Source organism: Vombatus ursinus, unplaced genomic scaffold, assembly GCF_900497805.2.
Source record: "Vombatus ursinus unplaced genomic scaffold, bare-nosed wombat genome assembly UNPS02014802.1, whole genome shotgun sequence".
NCBI lineage: Eukaryota > Metazoa > Chordata > Mammalia > Diprotodontia > Vombatidae > Vombatus > Vombatus ursinus.
In genome coordinates, this window is record NW_020954580.1 from 28,663,470 (window position 1) to 28,681,485 (window position 18,016).

The 18,016-nt window shown below is 39.3% G+C and overlaps 1 protein-coding gene across 7 annotated transcripts in view; it reads left to right on the forward strand.

Moving 5' to 3' along the window:
- Positions 1-18,016, forward strand: part of ENOX1 (ecto-NOX disulfide-thiol exchanger 1) — a 548,229-nt gene that overhangs the window by 346,424 nt on the left and 183,789 nt on the right. For all 7 annotated transcript variants that reach the window (XM_027873687.1, XM_027873693.1, XM_027873694.1 and 4 more), the window contains 2 exons: positions 13,359-13,532; positions 14,744-14,950. In XM_027873687.1, coding sequence (XP_027729488.1) covers positions 13,359-13,532; positions 14,744-14,950 — 381 coding nt within the window. The remainder of the gene's footprint in view (positions 1-13,358; positions 13,533-14,743; positions 14,951-18,016) is intronic.

Sequence of the window (18,016 nt, forward strand, 5' to 3'; positions counted from 1 at the left end):
TGATCCAGAATGGAGTGGGACTTCATGGGCAGGGAAAAATAGAGCCTACATTAAAGGGTTGTTTTGAGGCTCCAATGAGATAATACAAGGAAGTAGCTTTGCAAGATTTCAAAGGGCTATAGAAATGCCAGTATGATTGTGAGACATGGGACTCTAAAGAGATGAATGTGAATATTACACAGAGGGTGATAGAGAAACGCATGGTGGGTTTGAGTAGCTGCAATGTATAACTAATGAAGAACTTTGATGAGCAGGAGTAAAACATGCTCCCAGGGAAATACATGATAGGAAGAGATGGGCTGGTTATATATCATATGTGAGGGATAGCAGATGGATAACACGAAAGCTGCTCTGATAGGCTCATAACATCAGGAGAAAGGGAGGGAGACCTCCAAACACATTGGGTAGACCCCCCATGGCAAACTTATTGGAGAGAGCAGACAAAAGTAACACCAGATAGGCAAACATAGATAGTTTGCCATCTACTTCACTGAGAAGAAATTGCAGAACAGTAAGATTACAGATCCATTTGAGTATAAATGTCAGTAGTAGTAGTAGTAGTGATAGTAGTACTGGCAGTAGTAGTTACAGCTATAGAAGCAGTTGTAATAGTAATAGTGGTAGTAGTAGCAGTAAAAGTAGTAGTACTAGTAGTAGTTGTAGAGGTAGTAGTAATAGTAGTAGTGGTGGTACTAGTGGTGGTGATAGTAGTAGTAATAGTAGTAGTTACTGTTGTTACCACCATAAACCAATTGCTATCTATCCTCAACCTATATTTGAAAGCCCTTTTCTGGATTTCCTGATTTTTTTGCTATACAAATTCTGAGAAATAGTTAGCAGTTCCCCTCTGTAGCTAACCAGGTGCTTAAGAATATTCCAGATATACTAGATTTGAGGTCCTTTTGAATTTCAAAGGAGATTTTGCTCATATTAGGGAATAGGGAGGCAGTAACAGCTATTACAGATATCTCCAAATAGTTTTTTTTTTTTCTGATGCTCTCTCAAAAACTGGCTCAGGAAGCCATCCATCCCTGGCTGAAATCTCACACCAATATTTGGTCCTGTTTGGGGATGGAAGAGAACTATAGTTTGGGGTTCTAAGACAGTGGAGGTTCCCATAGAATCTAAGAGCTCACCCTTTCACTTCTCCGTGTTTTGTATTGTAATGTAAAAAGATAAACCACTGGAAGGTAGAAAAGGGCCTTGACATGGTGTCAGATTTGGGGGTGCTGAAGCAAAGGTGAGGACTGTCTTTCTGGTGTCCAAAGCAGCTGAGGCTCCCATGTTGTTTGAAGGTAACATGGAAAGTTTTATTTTAGGGCTTCTTGGATCACTTTCATGTATCTTATTGTCTATCAGGCTCAGTGATGCTAGTCTCCTGATGTTGCTGAAAACGTTGATGGGTCATGTGTGATTTCTTTCTTAAGGATATTGGATACTCCCTTTTTGGCCCCTCTACTCTATACCAGCACCTTAAAAATAAAAGGATCCAAACAGATTATTTCACTTGGATCTGACATAAGAGCCACTGAGTGCTCTTTGACCTGCAACTAAATTAAAATTAAACAAAGTTTCATTAAGAATCTACTACATTTAAGTTCTGTGCTGGATGCTTAAGACACAAAGATGAAAAATAATACTTTCCATTGATGGCAGTACCGTCTTCCATTTAACATCCTGAAAGTCATCCTCTTCTCTTCTCTCTCCCTTCCTTCTCATATCTAATTGCTCCTAAGACTTGTCAGAGATGTCCTGTACCCCATTGAAGTTCGTCTTCACTTATCTCCTAGACTGCTGCAATAATCTCCTACTTAGTAATTATGGTCAGCCTGCTCCACTTTCTTTCTTTTCCGTTGTATCCTCTGGAAGATCTAAAAATGTAATCCTCCTAGCCTGAAATATGAAATAACTCCCTATGGCCTATAGGACAAAATATAAACTCTTGAGCCTGGCATTTAAAGCACTCAAAATATGGTTCCCACTTACCTTTCCAGTCTCACTTCATGTTATTCTCTTTTGCTTTCTCTCTCTCTCTCTCTCTCTCTCTCTCTCTCTCTCTCTCTCTCTCTCTCAATTCCCCTCTCCCCCTCTCCCTTCTTCACTTCCTCCCTCCCTCCCTCCTGCTCTCCTTACCTGCTAGATAATTCCCATCTCTGATCTCTGTACTTTTTGGTCTCTCAATTTCAGAACAGACTTTTTCTTCACCTTTGTCTCAAAGAAGTTTTCTTTCAAATCACAGCTCAGATGTACCATCCTACATGAGGTTTTATTTTTGTTTTGTTTTACCTAAGCTATTACCACTTTCTCTCTTTCTTGAAATGCTTTGCATATGCTTTGTGTTTACTTGAGATCATAGACTTCCAACTTTAAGGTTTTCTTCAGTGGTTCTCTTGGTCAGCCCTTTCATCTTTACATTTGATGAAACTGAGGCTGGGAAAATTGGAGTGATTTTCCCAAGGTCTCAGCCATAGTAAGAGGCAGAGAATTAAGCCAAATCAAATTAGATGAAATTTGGTAGGTATCAAGGTAAAGTCTTATACCGGGATTCAAATAATAATCATTGCAAGCATAATCTGAGGGAGGCATGAGTGGATGGCATTTCATCTGAAAAAGATTGGGGGTGGGGTGGGTAGGAGAGTCGGTGAACTATCAGCAATGCAATATGGCAGCCAGAAATGCTAATGCAATATTTGGCTGTATCTAGAGACCTGGAATCCAGGAATAAGGAGTCAGGAAGCATATGAAGACAAGAAGTGATAAGGGTTTGAACTATAGTGAGAATAGAAATGAAGTGGGGAAAGGGAAGAGATAGTTGGCCTCCAAACCGCTTAAGTTTAATACCTATTCTATGCCAGATGTTCCATTAAAAGCTTTCACTTCCTGTTTGTGGTGGTCCCTCTGGTATTTCTATATTTCAGCAGATCAATAAAACATTTTGATGATATCCTCTGGTGGTGTGGGCTGGCTAAATGTACAGTCAGATTTTGTAGTTCTTAACCATTCAATTCACCTAACCAGCCTAGGATAAAGAGCTCTCAGGGAACTTTTGAATACTGTTTAACCAGCTGCGTACCCAAAACAAGCATTCTTAAAGGCCTTTTCTTACTGGTTAATTTGCTACCTAATACTGTTTGTAGGCTAGGTGACAAATATGGCAGACTTAATTCAGGAACCATTGCTCTGGGGCACTTTACCAGTCAGGAAACATTAAGTGCCTACTATGTACCAGGCACATAGTATCAGATATATAAAATATGCCAGGCATTGTGCTTAGAAGTAAAGATACAAAGGAAGGTAAAGAGACAGTCCCTGTCTGTCCTCTAGGAGCCCACAATCTAATGGGAGAAAAATGCCAACAACTATGTACAAACAACCTATGTGCTGGACAAATTGGAAATAATTAACAGAGGGAAGGCACGGAATTAAGAGGGACTGGGAAAGACTTCCTGAAGAAGGAGGGATTGATTTAAAGTTCCCATTACTCATTGCTTTGTTGTATTTTTCAAACAGGGGCACGAATCTGCTCACCCCAATGTCAATAAGCCTTACAATCAGCTCTGCAAATTCTTCATCTTTCTGGATCCCACCAGTGTTGATGAAAAGTAGACTCAGAGGATCTGAGAGATGAAATGAGGTCTTTGTTTATAAAACGAGCACAGCAGGACTTGAAGAGCGCATGTTTGTTATGCATCTGGTGTTTAAGTGAAAAACATACTCCTTGTGACTTTTGAATCACTTGGCAAAGATCACAAAAACATTTTTTTTAAAGAAGACAGTTTTATTCTCTTAAAGATTTTACTATGGGAATCAGCTTCTCATATGAGTTCAATAAGACATTCACCTTACCTCTAATATCCTATGGAGTTAATTTCTTTCAGTTTATATTTCATGTCCCTTATTGAATTTGGAATGAAAGAAGGCCTGAAAAAGGTTCATTTCCTAAGAAAGCAATTTTCAGAAAAGCTTCCAAACAGGAAATTAAAAATTATCTTTTAAAAAAAAGTTTGGTCCCAAACTGTGTATACGTGTATATCTATGTCTATGTCTGTATCTATATATGTGTATGTATGTATAGGTATATATACACATACACATATATATACTTGTATATGGTATATATTGTATAGATATATAAACACATATATACACATATATATTTGTGTGTTTATATATACATATATGTATACATACACACACGTGTGTGTGTGTGTGTTTGTGTGTTGGAGGTGGGGAATTACTTTTTGGTGTTTCTGCAAAACTGCAACATTAATATGGCTGTGGACCACACACTGATTTGCCAGAACTCCAGAGACTGGAACTTCCTTATGATAATAAAACCAATCCTTAGAAAGAGACTTTTTTTGCCCGTACCATTTTGACATCATGAGTTTGGACTTCTTCATTCAACAGATTGTGTTTTCAATCACCCAGTCTCCCTTTAGATTAGTAGGGCATTGTGATGCAATCCCTTTGTCGCCTTTGTTTCAGAAAAGATCATGTTCTCACTGGAGATGTGAGACTGGGTAGGGGGACCAACAGAGATGGTGGCATGGTTAAGAGTCCATGAGACCTGAAAGTAAGGAGAGAGATCATGAGTTAGACAGTGGTTGACAGTGGGGAGAATGCTGAGAATGTTGACAATGCCCTAGACAGTAATCTGTTCTCATAGCCTGTAACCTGCACTGAGCTCATGTCTGTGTAACCTCGGAATCCCCAACCCTTCCCCCACTCCCATTTGAAAAAAATAGTGATAACAAAGGGCCAGATACTGCACTCGGAATCAGGAAATCATGAATTTGTATCATACACTTAGAGAAATCCAAAGAAGGTGATAACTCATAACTCAGGGTGGAAACCATTTCTGTCAGAAAGTGATTTTGTGTACACAGCTTGATATAGTTGCAAAAGCAGTGGACTTAGAATAGGAAGATGGGCTTGGAGACCTGGCTGTGCCACTTAGGAGTTATGCATGTTTGAGGAATCACTTTATATCTCTGCGACTTAGTTTCCTCATCTGTAATATTTATGCTAACTACTTCACAGGGTAGTTGTGTGTGCCAAATGAGATAATAGAAGGGAAAGACTTCTGTAGCTATAAAGCATAATGTATAAAGACTAACGTACAAGTTATTATTATAAAAAGATCTCTAGTTTCCCCTGCTTTGATTGGACTGTTTTCTCTTGTTTGGGGCTAGCCTCCCCTGCCCTGCCCATTCTCAGTGGAGATGGAGGGCAGCATAGCTAAAGTCACCAGTGTGACTCTTACAGGCAAGACAAGAAACAAGAGACAAGTCAGTAAGACAGATTCTGCCCTTCCCTTACCATATTGTATCTGTCTGTGTATGAAAGCTCTTTTTTTGGTCTTCTTATACTATTAAAAATTTATGGATCTTATAAAACAAAACTCTTTCCTACTTTCCCACTCCTACCCCCACCACCCAGTGTCTAATCCCAGGTCCTGTGAGATCCCACAGCAGGATATAGTGGAAAGAGAACTGGTCTCAGTGCCTGAAAGTCTTGTTTCAAATCCCATTTCTGATACCCACTAGCTGTATGATGTCAGACCAGAAATTTAACCTTTCTGAGTCAATTTCTTCATCTGCAAAATGGGGTTAATAATACTTGTCCTATCTACCTCACTGCATTGAGGTAAACACTTTATAAACCTTAAAGTACTATAGAAAAGTGAATTTTATCAATTGTTATTCTTGCAAGCTCTTTTCAAAGTACTGATTTCACCAGGAACGTATCACTAAATCCCATATTTTCTGCATATTTTTTGTCTTAGGAAACTCTGAATAATTCTTATTATAGGTTAAATTATTTCACTCATGAGATAAGCAGTGCTTACCCAGTAATCCATCTCTCAAGATATTTTACTTATTTAGCCTTCAAATAGAGAGAAAAAAAAGAAGCTAAAGGAGAATGTAAGCACTGGGCTTTGTAGTTGTGGAAAATATCTGCTTAATATAATTCATGGACCTTTCGAGGCTTGCTCTTCTGAGCTGTTTCAATTTTAACTAATCTTTTTGTTGGCGCATAATGAGAAGGTTCCATGACCCCCCCCCCCAAAAAAAACCCAAACTAATGTTATAGAAACTATGACTATAAAGTAATGAGATAACTATTTATATTTAACCAAACATCCCAGAATTCATATGTCTAAATGCATTTTGTTCCTTTCAAATCCATCAGGTTGGAAGATTTAGTACCTTTTTAATGATGTTCAAAACATCAATGTTCAAAACATTTTTTCCTAGCTCTTCCTTTAGACACATTCTTTTAATTCAATTTTTATTTTATTTTCAATTCTGAATTCTCTCTCTTCTTCTCCCTGCTCCACCCACTAAGAAGGCAAAAAAAAATTACAAATAGATATAGTCATGCTGTTGAGGTCTAGATGTTTAGGAGTGCTAGGACCCCAAAATCACAACATACAGGTCCTGCCTGAATGAATTCAACCCAAGCCTTCTTCTAGCCAAAGATAAGGTTTATTAAAGATCTACCATATTGACCAGACTCTTAGAGAATCTGAACATTTGTGAACTATTGGCTAGATTGTAAAAATCTGAGTTCCTGACTAGGTTCTTAAGGAATCTGAGCCTGGACACATTCTTTTAAACACGTTCTTTGGGACACATTCTTTTGAATCCTCCCAGTGATGGCAAATTCTCCTTTGAAAATGGCTTTGATTTTTGGAAACAAGCTGAAATTTGTTTGGAGTCAGGTGTCAAGTCGGATGAATACTATGGGTGATCAAGCTGAGATATGTGGTTTGGAAGGCAAAAAATGAGCTGTGACTGTGAAATGAGACTCATTGTCATGTATGGCTCATAAAGTGGATCTGAAGGCAATTGAATCCCCAAGTAGGAGTTCTTAAAATACCTTGAGCTATATCAGCATAGAGTTACAGAATTTTCTAGTTGAAACAGGATCTTAGAGATTTTCTGTATCAGTAGAATATTGGGTTCAGATCCAGATCAAAGGTCATTTCTTTTATGAAACCTATCCTCAGCTTAAACTGATCTTTCTCTCCTAATGAACTCTCATAGTAACATGTTATTCCTGCCTCCAATTTGTATTTATATTCAGTATTGTATTATTGAATTTTTTTCTAGTCTTTTTAGCTCAGGGCTTGACATATAGTGCTTAATAAATACTTTTATCTTTTTAGCTAGTTAGCTGGTGAGTTTTCTTTCTATCCCTCTCCATGTTTAGCACACACATCAATTTGTTAAAAGCTTTTACTTTCGTTAATGTGGACTGAGATCTCAACTCATCTATAACACAATCTTAGAGAGCTGTTTGCGGCCCAGTGAGCTGCTCAAGGTAACACAACTGTTGAATGCCAGATTTGAACTTATCTTTCTGATTCTAAGTCTAGCACTTTCTCCATTAAACCAATATACATAGGCCTTGCACATAGTAGGTCATTAGTAAATATTTATTAGAAGAATGAATGGATGAACCTGCTGTAGAGGCTTTGTAGTCCAACCTCCTCACTTTTTAGAGGAAACGCAGGCCTACCTTCATTGGAATGAAGGCAGAGTTTGCCAAGTGGGCCATTTTTAAGGTCAAATCTCATGTCTCTTTAAAACCTCATGTCTTCACTCTCACACTGTGGGTGTGTACTGGGAGTAGTGAAGAGTAGCATCTCATAGCCAAATGAATGGTGCTAGAGGAGATGAGGAATCAGACAATTGAGGAGGATGACAAGACCCAGAGTCATGCTATCCCCACCCGGGTTCAACACAAAAGAATGAACAGAATAATCAAGAGAGCTAGATGAAGATCCCCCAATGGGATTTCCACTCAGGGCAGGTTTTCCATAATCAGAGTTAGAGCACCTTCTTAGGTCTTCTGACCTCACTCTTTATGCAACCCCCAAACAGCCCCTCCTGATCCCTGCCCCCCAAGTTGCAAATTGTTTTCCTTGTCTATTCTGTGCCTCTCATCACATTCTTCTCTGAATTAAATTATTGATCATTCATTCATGTATTGTGTCCCTGTGGCTAAACTATAGGCCATAACAATATCTTAATCATCCCTACATTTCCTCTCAGTATACTTTGTTTGCGGCAAGTAATTGACATATTGTTGCTGTTAAGTGAATGGTCTGGGGGGTCATCAGCATTTTTAGTTCTGAGTGTCACCAGCAGAGTTCTTGGGTATGTGCCACTGGTAGACCCAAGGCATTATCAAGAAGAGAACATTAAAAATAGAAAAAAAGAAAGGAAGAAAGAAAGAAAGAGTATGAAGGAAGAAAGAAATTGGGTGGTAAAAGGAAGAAAGTGATAAGATAGAGAAAAGAAAGGTCCATACATGGAAAGGCAGAGAGCCACCAGCAATAGCCTACAGTGCCACCCCATTGTATTTGTGAAATAGATGTCTTTTCTCTGTGCTAGCCCATCCCTGGAAAGATTAGCCTATTGCAAGGAGAGTATCTTCTTTCTTTAAAAAGTGAACCTCCAGATAAAGTGATTCCCATAAAGCCCTCCTTGAGAACTCTTTGTAGTGATTAAGAACTCCTTTCTTATATTTAACTATTATTTTTTTTATTTGGGATCAATTGCCTTACCTAAAACCTAGCCATTAATAGTCATTCCTCTCTCTGTCCCTTTCCCTCACTCTGTGGTTAAGTGAGAAGGTCTGACTTTTCTTCATTTTTTGGAGAAAAATATGTGGCATAGTGATTCCAGCAATGATAAGTCATCTATTAAAATGAAGTTAACCAGAATCAGAGAATCTCAGATCTGAAGGGTGACATTTATTTACACAGCCAATGGGTCAACACAGACCAGGGGTCAGGACAATCACTGGGAAGGGAAGGACAGTTATTTTCAGGGGAAGAATAACAAAATATGAATTGTAGTCTAAGTAAGCTTACACCCAAAGGTTTGGCCAGGTCAATATCAAGGTTCTTTTGAAACACTGAAACCCAAGGATCTGTAATGGAAATTGGAAAACGGTTGCAGTAGCAAAGATTCAGACAAAGAGATTAACGCCAGATCAGGGAGCGAGATACAGAGAATGTCGGTGGACTTCACCCTTTGACTCAATCTGTCTACCCAGACATTCACTTTCTTACGATGGCTGTTTGCCTTCACAAAACCATAGCTCAGGTTTAGAAGGGAACTCGGGCCCTGTCTAGTCTAACCTGTATCTGAACAGAAATTCCCACTAAAACATAGTTGACAAGTGGTTATCATGTCTTTGAGTCTTTCCTTGAGGAGAAACATTGCGAAAACCCACCACTTGTGAAGGGATTTCATTTTTGGGTAGCTCCAATTGTGAAGAAATGTTTCCTTATGGTTCTAGCCCGTATCTTTTACTAAACTGTCCTATTTATCCCCTCTGAAGTAAAGCAAAGCAAGTCAAATTCTTCTTCTATATAAATGCCTTTTAGATATTTTTAAGATAGCCACCTTCTCTACAAAGTCGGTTCTTCTCTGGGTAAATCATACCTAGTTCCTTTTGCTGATGCTCGTAGCTACGGTCATCAATCCTTTTACCTTCTAGCCCCACAGAGCTGTAACCAGAAATCAGATACCCAGACAAATTTGATGGCTTCCCTCTCTAGTTTAGAAAAGTACTCATCCCTTCTGAGGCAGCTCTGCCCTCATCCCTGGGGGGCTTTGGGCCATGAACTACCTCCTCTATTCATATAGAAAATTGTCTGAGGCAACACCATCATCACAGCTCCTGGCTGCCCAGAAATGGCTCCTCTTCCCAAGGCCATATTTGTTTCTCCAACAGACCCTGTATCTTTCTTTTTTTAAATCCTAGGACCAACCCATCTTGAGATCTGAAGTCTCCCTCCCTTCCTCTCCCCTTAATTGTAAACTGCTGCATGTAGGAAATACCTCCTCCCACTTCCCAGTATGTCAGCACCTTGGGTCAAAGCTCTCGTCCCTCTGACCTAGTTGTGATTCTGGGGCCTACCCTTGTTTGAACTTACTCTAGCTTGTCGACATCTAGTTTGTTAAATAGTTGTCTAATCACTGTTTCATTGCTTGGTTAATTTCCAGAAGCCACTTGTACTTCTCAGTTGAAATCCTGATAAGTGCATGTAATATCAGCTACGTGCATCATTCAGTTCAATAAACTATTGGACTCAAGGGGTTTGGAAAAGGGGACCATATGGACTCTAAGTGCTTCCCCCTGCTCCCAGAATGAAGGCATTTCTTGCATTAATGAATAGGGAAGATCTTCCCCAAAAGGCCCCATCTGCTATTAGAGACATGGTTCCCACAGAGTCAGGCATCTTGGTGAGACATAGCCTGGGTATTAGCAGTTATTGTTGTTATTTGTCCTTCATTTTCGAAAAGGACCAATGCCATCACAGGCTGAGGTCCTGACTTGCAATTATCACCTGTTTAAGAACAATGCTTAGCCCACTTTCTGTTGTGGCCAGTGGAAACCCACCTTTTCCACCAAATAGCCCCACTAGATTGATGGGTAATAGGAAGGAAGGAGAGAAACAAGCAAGTATTTATTAAGTGTCTACTATGTGTTAGGAACTATGCCAAGACCTTTACAAATATCATCTTATTTGTTCCTCAGAACAACTCTTTGAGTTATTATTATCCCTGTTTTATAGTTGAGGCAACTGAGGAAGACAGAGGTTAAGTGACTTGTCCGGGGTACCCAGCTAGTAAATGACTAAGGCTGAATTTTAACTCAGGTGTTCCTGAATCCAAGCCCAGTGTTCAACATTCCACATCACTTAGCTGCCACCCAAGAATCCCCTGAATTGTATAGTGCATTAGTCACATTTTATGGCTCACTGGACTTAAAATCATGAGGACTTGTATTAAAATTTTTCCTCAGACTTCTCAGTTCTGCAATCCTGAGTAAGTCATTCAATCTTTCTATGCCTCAGTTACCTCATCTGCAAATTGAAGAGGTTGGACTCTACAGTCTATAAGGACCTTTCCAGTTCTAAATCTGGAGCCTATGTTTCGATGTCCCTTATTACCCCTTGAGAAGAGGGAGTGAGATCCGAGCAAGAATTTCACTCCTCTCTCCAACTTTACAACCATCCTGCTTTATCTTCCTTATGCATTTCAATTGGAGACAAATATATGGAATATGCAAGCATGCTTTACTTTTTACTCCTAATTGGTCATATCCGGATGATCGTGAAGGCTTTGCTAATTACAAACAATCGCCCATCCTGGTCTCTGTAAAATGGGACAAAATTTGTTGATTAGCGTAATTATGCCACTGACCATCAGAGAGAGCTCCCTATGATCCTTCCTTGAAACATCCAAATGAGACATGGAAACCAATGATGACTGTGCCTTCTTTGCATCTTCGTATCTCCCTCAGAAGTCTCAGCTTAATATAGCCTGGAAGTGTTGGCTACAACTCTCTGGACCCCTTGATTGTTTCTCCCTCGTGCTTTCCTGGGCCTGTTGCCCATCATAGCATTCCTTGCTGCCACCCCTCAATATCTGGCCAATGGCATAGCCCATAACAAATACTTCCTGACCACCTGCTATTTAGAAAGCAATGTGCTGGGCAGTAAGGGAAATTCAGAGATAAATAAGAAATATTTCTTACTCACAAAAAGCTTATCATAAAAAAGGAGAAATATAATATATAACACAAAGTAAAGTGTTATTAGAACAAAAGAAAGAGGTAAGAAAAAAAGTACTTTAGAAAATTTGAGGAGAGAGAAAACACTCTCAGTTGAGCTGAGTCATGATGCAGGGAAAGCTTCATGACAGGCCTGACATCTGAGCTGGGCCAGAAATCAAGAGAAGGATATTAACAAGTAAAAGGTAGAATAAAGGAAAAAAGAGAGTCTTATGAACTAATGTTGGAAAGGTATGTTGGATCAGATGATGGAAGGCCTTAAGTACCAGGTTACACAGTGTGTAACCTTTAAGTCTTACAGCCTTTATATATTATAGCCTTTAAGTCAAACGGATCCACTCAAGATTGTTGAATGGATAGCCTGGGCATTAGGAAGATTACTTTGGTAACTATGTCAAGTGTGGTTTGGAGAAGAGAAACAATTAAGGTCAAGGAGATTGTTTAGGAGGCTGGTCCAAGTGAGGGGTGATGGGAGCCAGGCAGTAGTGTTGTGATTGGGGAGAAGAGGATGGATTTAAGAGGTGCCATTGCCAGAGCTTGGCAATTGATGAGATATAGGAATTGAGAAATATGGAGGAATCCAGGATCACCCTAAGATTTCAAGTCAATGTGAATATGTGCCATCTCTGTAAATAGGTAATTGGGATGGGGAAGTAATATCAGTTTTAGAGGGGATGATAACGAGTTCAACTTAGGACATGTTGAGTTTGGGATACTAGAAGGAATATGCAGTTGGTGATATCCAACAGGTAATTGATGATGCAGTACGGGAGCTTGGGGGAAAGATTGGGCTGTGGGTCATCCAAATAGTGATTACTGATCCCATTGGAGTGAAACTCACCAAAAGAGAAAGTATAGGCAGGAAAAGAGGTCGACCCACATTTGGGGGCACTCACATTTGAAGATGAACCAGTGAAAGAGGAATAATGGACTTGGGTGGTGGGCAGAGACCAAGATTAGTATCACAGAGACCAATAGCAGTGTGGTCAGCAGAACGGTGCCATGGAAGTGTCAGGGAGCTATGAAATGAGGGAAAAAAACATTGGGTTTACATTTTTTAAAAGCCTTCATAACCTTGGAAGGTAGTAGCAAAGTGGAAGGGTTAGAAACCAAATTGCTGGGGTTTGAAGAATAAGTGTTGAGGAAGTAAATGAAGGCAGATGATTTTGTCTAAAATTGAATGCATGAAAGCCTTGGAGTGGTGTGAGCTATAAAGGCTGAAGCTACTTGTTTCCCTGGCAAAAGAGTTTGGCAGCCTCTTGACTATGCTATCATAAAGCAAGTGATCACAGACCAAACTCTTCCAAAATCAAGGGCATTTGGAAAAGAAGGCAACCTTGGTAGAATCAGGCTGAGAAGTAAATTTAGAGGGCACTTCAGTGCTAAAAGATATTCTTCCCCCATTCTGTCTCATAACACAATGTCAATAGCATACTGATGTTCTGAAACAGAAAATTGCATTCTATATAGTAGCCAAATTTTGTCGTGCATGGTGTTATACTTTAATTCTACTTGGTCATATTAATATTTCAATGATTTATCATTTCCTTTACGTATAATTTGAGGTTCACCATTTTGCACAAGTGTGTATAGGGATAAGAGGTGGGAAGTTGTTCTAGTACCATTCCTCTGGGATAGTTTGCAGTAATTTTATATCAAGACAGGCTCCTACCTGAAAAAAGTAAATGGTCTTTGTTATCAAAATACTAACAAAATTTGAGTTTCATAACCCAGGCTTTTGAATTGTATCTCTACAGATTCAATCTGCGTACCGGGCTTTGATCCCAGCCTCAACATGATGACAGGAATCACTCCAATTAACCCAATGATACCAGGCATGGGGTTGGTACCGCCACCACCACCCACGGACATGTCTGTTGTCAAAGAAATAATTCACTGTAAAAGTTGTACACTCTTTCCTCCAAACCCAAGTAAGTGATACTCGTGATGTAATATTTGCTAATGGCTTCCAAATTTAAAAAAAATAAATTTAAAAATAGTTTTGTGTATGTTTCTAGGTATTGACATATGTGTTTTCCTTTTGAGTTCTATGTAACATACCTGCAAGCTCATGGAGTTCCTGGGTTTCCATGTTAGAAGAAACATATGGTATGGAATGGCTTTTCAAGTGAAAGAGCTAACTTGATACAGCAGTGCTGCTAATACAGTAATATTTGGGGATAGGCAGCCACAGTTAACCAAGCATTGACTACAAAACAATGTGTAAACAATGTGAGCCCTTGCATCCATCTTCACAAGTAGATGGGAAAACTCCAAAATGTATTTTGCTAGATGGAAAAAAGAATTAATTCAACAGCAGTTTCTTAGCCCTCATCAATGGACATTTCTGGACCAAACTGTATTGAGTTGAAGGCAACAAATATTAGATGAGTCAAATGGGTCAGAATATTTAAAAATATAACTTCAGATGCCATGTTTATGAACTTTAATAGCCAGACCTGTTTTTTGGCTTGGATTTTTTTTTTGTTCATATTAATCAGTGTTGGCTTTTTTTTTTTAAACTGGTCTTTTCAGAAGATTGCTTCAGTAATCTGCATATAAACTAGGTAAAATGTTATGACAGTGTGCACTTTATCTTTTATACAGCTTCCCCCAAATTTAATAGTTTGCTCATTTAAATGTAAATAATAAAAAAGTGGTTTCTTCAGGCTCTGGTGTTTCACGGCCAAGTAAGTACTCTGTGAGCTGTTAGGTTATGTTTTCTGTGCTCTGGCTTTCTGTTCTATTATCTGGCAACAAGACAAAGTAGATAACCAGCAGAGGTTTTTCATCATGTTGTCATTTCATCGGGTTTTGTACTTCTCTGCTTTCCCCCTCCCCATTTGCTGGGGCTTCTGTATTATGAAAAAGAAATGAAAGTATGCTAACATTTGCTTTATCTTTGCTCACGGACAAGCGTGGCCATTCTACATGTAAGAATGAACACAGATAGTAAAGAGTCGTGAGGAAGGGAGAGAAGCTTGAAAATGATATGATCCAAGATAAATGTAAATGGGTATCAAAGTATGAAATCTCTTTGGTTTTAAGAAGTTCTAGCTGGGCCTAACTTTTTGCCCACTGAAATTGCCAAAGGAAATGTAAGTAAATAAACGACAAAATCTTTGTGCTTTGTTGTGATCAGATCTTCCACCACCTTCCACAAGAGAGAGACCTCCTGGGTGCAAGACCGTGTTTGTGGGAGGATTACCTGAAAATGCTACCGAAGAAATTATTCAAGAAGTCTTTGAGCAGTGTGGCGATATCACAGCCATTCGGAAAAGCAAGAAGAATTTCTGTCATATTCGTTTTGCAGAGGAGTTCATGGTTGATAAAGCCATTTACCTTTCTGGTACACTGCATTCTATATATGGTTTGAGGGAGGGTCAGTTGGGGGCATATCCTTTGTTGTGTTCATATTTGCTGACTCCAAAATAACATCTGGGGACTAGAAAAGAAAAAAAAAGGGTAAGGGGACAGAGAGCATTCCATTTGGTCTACCAAAAAAGCACCATGTGAAATCTATGAATTTACCCCCATTCCTTGAGCAGTGTGCCACCATGTTGTATCAATACCCCCATCTTATTCTTCCTCCCTTCTGCTTCATGTTTGCCTAATGGGCCATAGATGGAAAGCATTACAACGTATTCTGATTCTTGTTACTGTTATTGGATGGGGTTCTCTGGGGGGCAAAGTACTTTTTACCATAAACTGTTCCCCTTTTAAGAAGTAATTCTCTCTTTAGGATGCCAAGATATCAAAATTAGAGTAATTCAGTCTTAGAAAATAGTTCATGAACTTTAGGATCAAACCAATATTATTGGGAGGAGTCTTGTGTTAGTGGATAGAATGCTGGATTTGAAATTAGGAAGACCAAAGTTCAAATCCCACCTCAGACATTCACTACCTGAGTGGCCCTGCACCAGTCACTTAACCATTATCTGTCTCAGTTTCCTCCTCTTTTAAATGGGGATAATAATAGCACCTACCTCCTAGAGTTGTTGTATCAAATGATACAATACTTGTAAAGTGCTTTGCAAACCTTTAAGCACTACATAGATGACTCTACTAAATACTATTATTTGGACCCTGGGCAAGTTCCTTAATGTCCCTTGTTCTCGGTTTCTCTATCCATATAATAAGGGAGTTAGAATATATGATCTTTAAGTTCATTGTTAGTTTTGAAGTTATACTCTGCCCATTTGATGCTACTTATAATTTGGTTGGGCAGGCCTATTGATCTCTGGCTCTTTGGTATCAATTTTTGCAGACTTCTGACGATTTTGAAGTGAGATCTAATATAGTCCTACACATTGAGGTGTAAGGTCTGTGTATGTTGAAGTTGGTAACAAAATTGTTATCAAATCAAAAACTGATACCTTTGGTACTGATGATGATTTCAGAATATTACAATTTTTGAAATACACATTGCTGCTACCCCTCCTTGCCCTTTATATTTTCTTCTTTCAGTACTCTAAAAATTGTCAATGTATTTCTCTGTTTTGATTTCTCCATTCTGCCCTTATATGCAAATGCTTCTGCATGCATATACACATATGCATGTTTCCCCTTCCATTTGGCCCTCTTCTCGATTTCCCATCTCCTCATCCCTCCATCTACTTCCTTTCTTTCCCCCTCATAAGCTAAGGGAAGACTACATAATACTTCCTCAAGGCAGCTCCCCTTCCTAACTCATCAAAACTGAAGGTGGGTCAATTGAGTTGAAGTTAATGAGGAAAGAGGGAAAAACCAGCCGAGAAGTAACATCTAAACATCATTGCCAGATTTCAGCTAATTCCTGCAGGCAGCCCCTAACGGCCATGAAATTCCATCACCAGCCCAGAGCCTTGAGTTGATTCCAACACTGCAGAGACTTTCCTATGCTAAATAAAGACATGAAACAAGTCTGAGGCATACTTATTCCAATCAGTCCTTAAAAAGGGAGAAAAAAAGAATCTAAATTGTGGTGGAGAACACTGTGCCTTGGACATAAAAGGTAATTAATCAACATTTATTGAATTATAAAACACAAATAACCTCTGTCATTCACTTACTATGATTATATGGAGGTTTAAATGATAACATATTAAAGTATGAGGTTCTGTTGACTGGCAAATCAGTGAAGCTTTTCATATACATTCTTTAATTTCACAAAGATTTGGGCAGCCTGGCTTGTGTAAAGAAATTGTTGCTTCACCGCCAGCAAGCCATGTGACCTTGGGCATGCTATTTTAACTTCTCTGGACCTCAATTGGCTCTTCTGTAAAATGCAGGAGTTTGACTAAGTGATTTCAAAGGCCCCTTTCCAGATCCCAATTTTGAATCAATTATAAAACTAAAGAGCACAAATGAAGATAACTCAGTGCCAAATTTAGGTACCTGGCATAGATTTCCTCCCCCCTCTATCCTGGGTATTTCTGATTTCTGAGAAGACCCATTTCAGTTGCTACCCAACGCCCAACTGGCTGAGTATGGTGCCCCTTTTCTTTCTGACTTGCTGTCTTCTAAAGAGGGAGTGGACAGAGGCATAACCCCTCCAGGATTCTGCCTTTGTGACTGGATTAAGAGGGCTGTCTAGCCTCTTGCTTAGCCAGAGTAGAAGCCTGGGGGAGATCAAAAAGTCAAGTTGGGTAGACAGGGAGGAAAATGCGGCAGAAATATGCATGGGAGGTTCTACGAGTCTGAGCACAAGTGGAAGACCAAGCTAAGGTGGGAACATTTCATGTCTGAAGGCCAAGCTAATTTTAGATTCAGCATTGACAGGGGCCCTTTAAGGCTTCTGGTGACGTTTAGGTGAAAGGGAGAGCCATGCTTTTTGAACCAAAGACATTTGCAAAACAATCTTCTGAACATGGGCACAGGGGAAGTTTTTTGGCTAGTAATCTAGATTGGACAGCTGGACTGCTCTTAGGGATTCTGGACTGTGCTCAGCTGCTAAGTGTGGTGTGGGAGGTGATTTAAATGGCTGACATTCTTCCTAATTACTTTGCTTTTTTTTTTTTTTAAGACTCAGCTTTCTACAGCAGAGAGAAACATTTTGCTTTAGTATTACATTTTGCATTTTTGTTATCCAGATGGGAGAATCACTTTTTTTTTAATGCTGCTTCCTCCCTCTCCCTCTCTCTCTCTCTCTCTCTCTCTCTCTCTCTCTCTCTCTCTCTCTCTCTCTCTCTCTCTCTCTCTCTCTCTCTCTTCCCTTTTCTTAGGAGCAGTTGACATTAAGGGAAGAAAGAGGTTGAATTTTGTGGGAAAATTCAGTGTGTGAGCTGCATGTTGTTTAAGACTTTTGTGACTCTGGAAAGGTGTGAAATGCCCTATTTGGGGATATGAGTCTTATCTGAGACTTCCACCTGAGTTTAAACCCCAAGACACTAAGACAGTGCTTTGAAAAGCATTATGTGATCTCTTAAGATCTGTA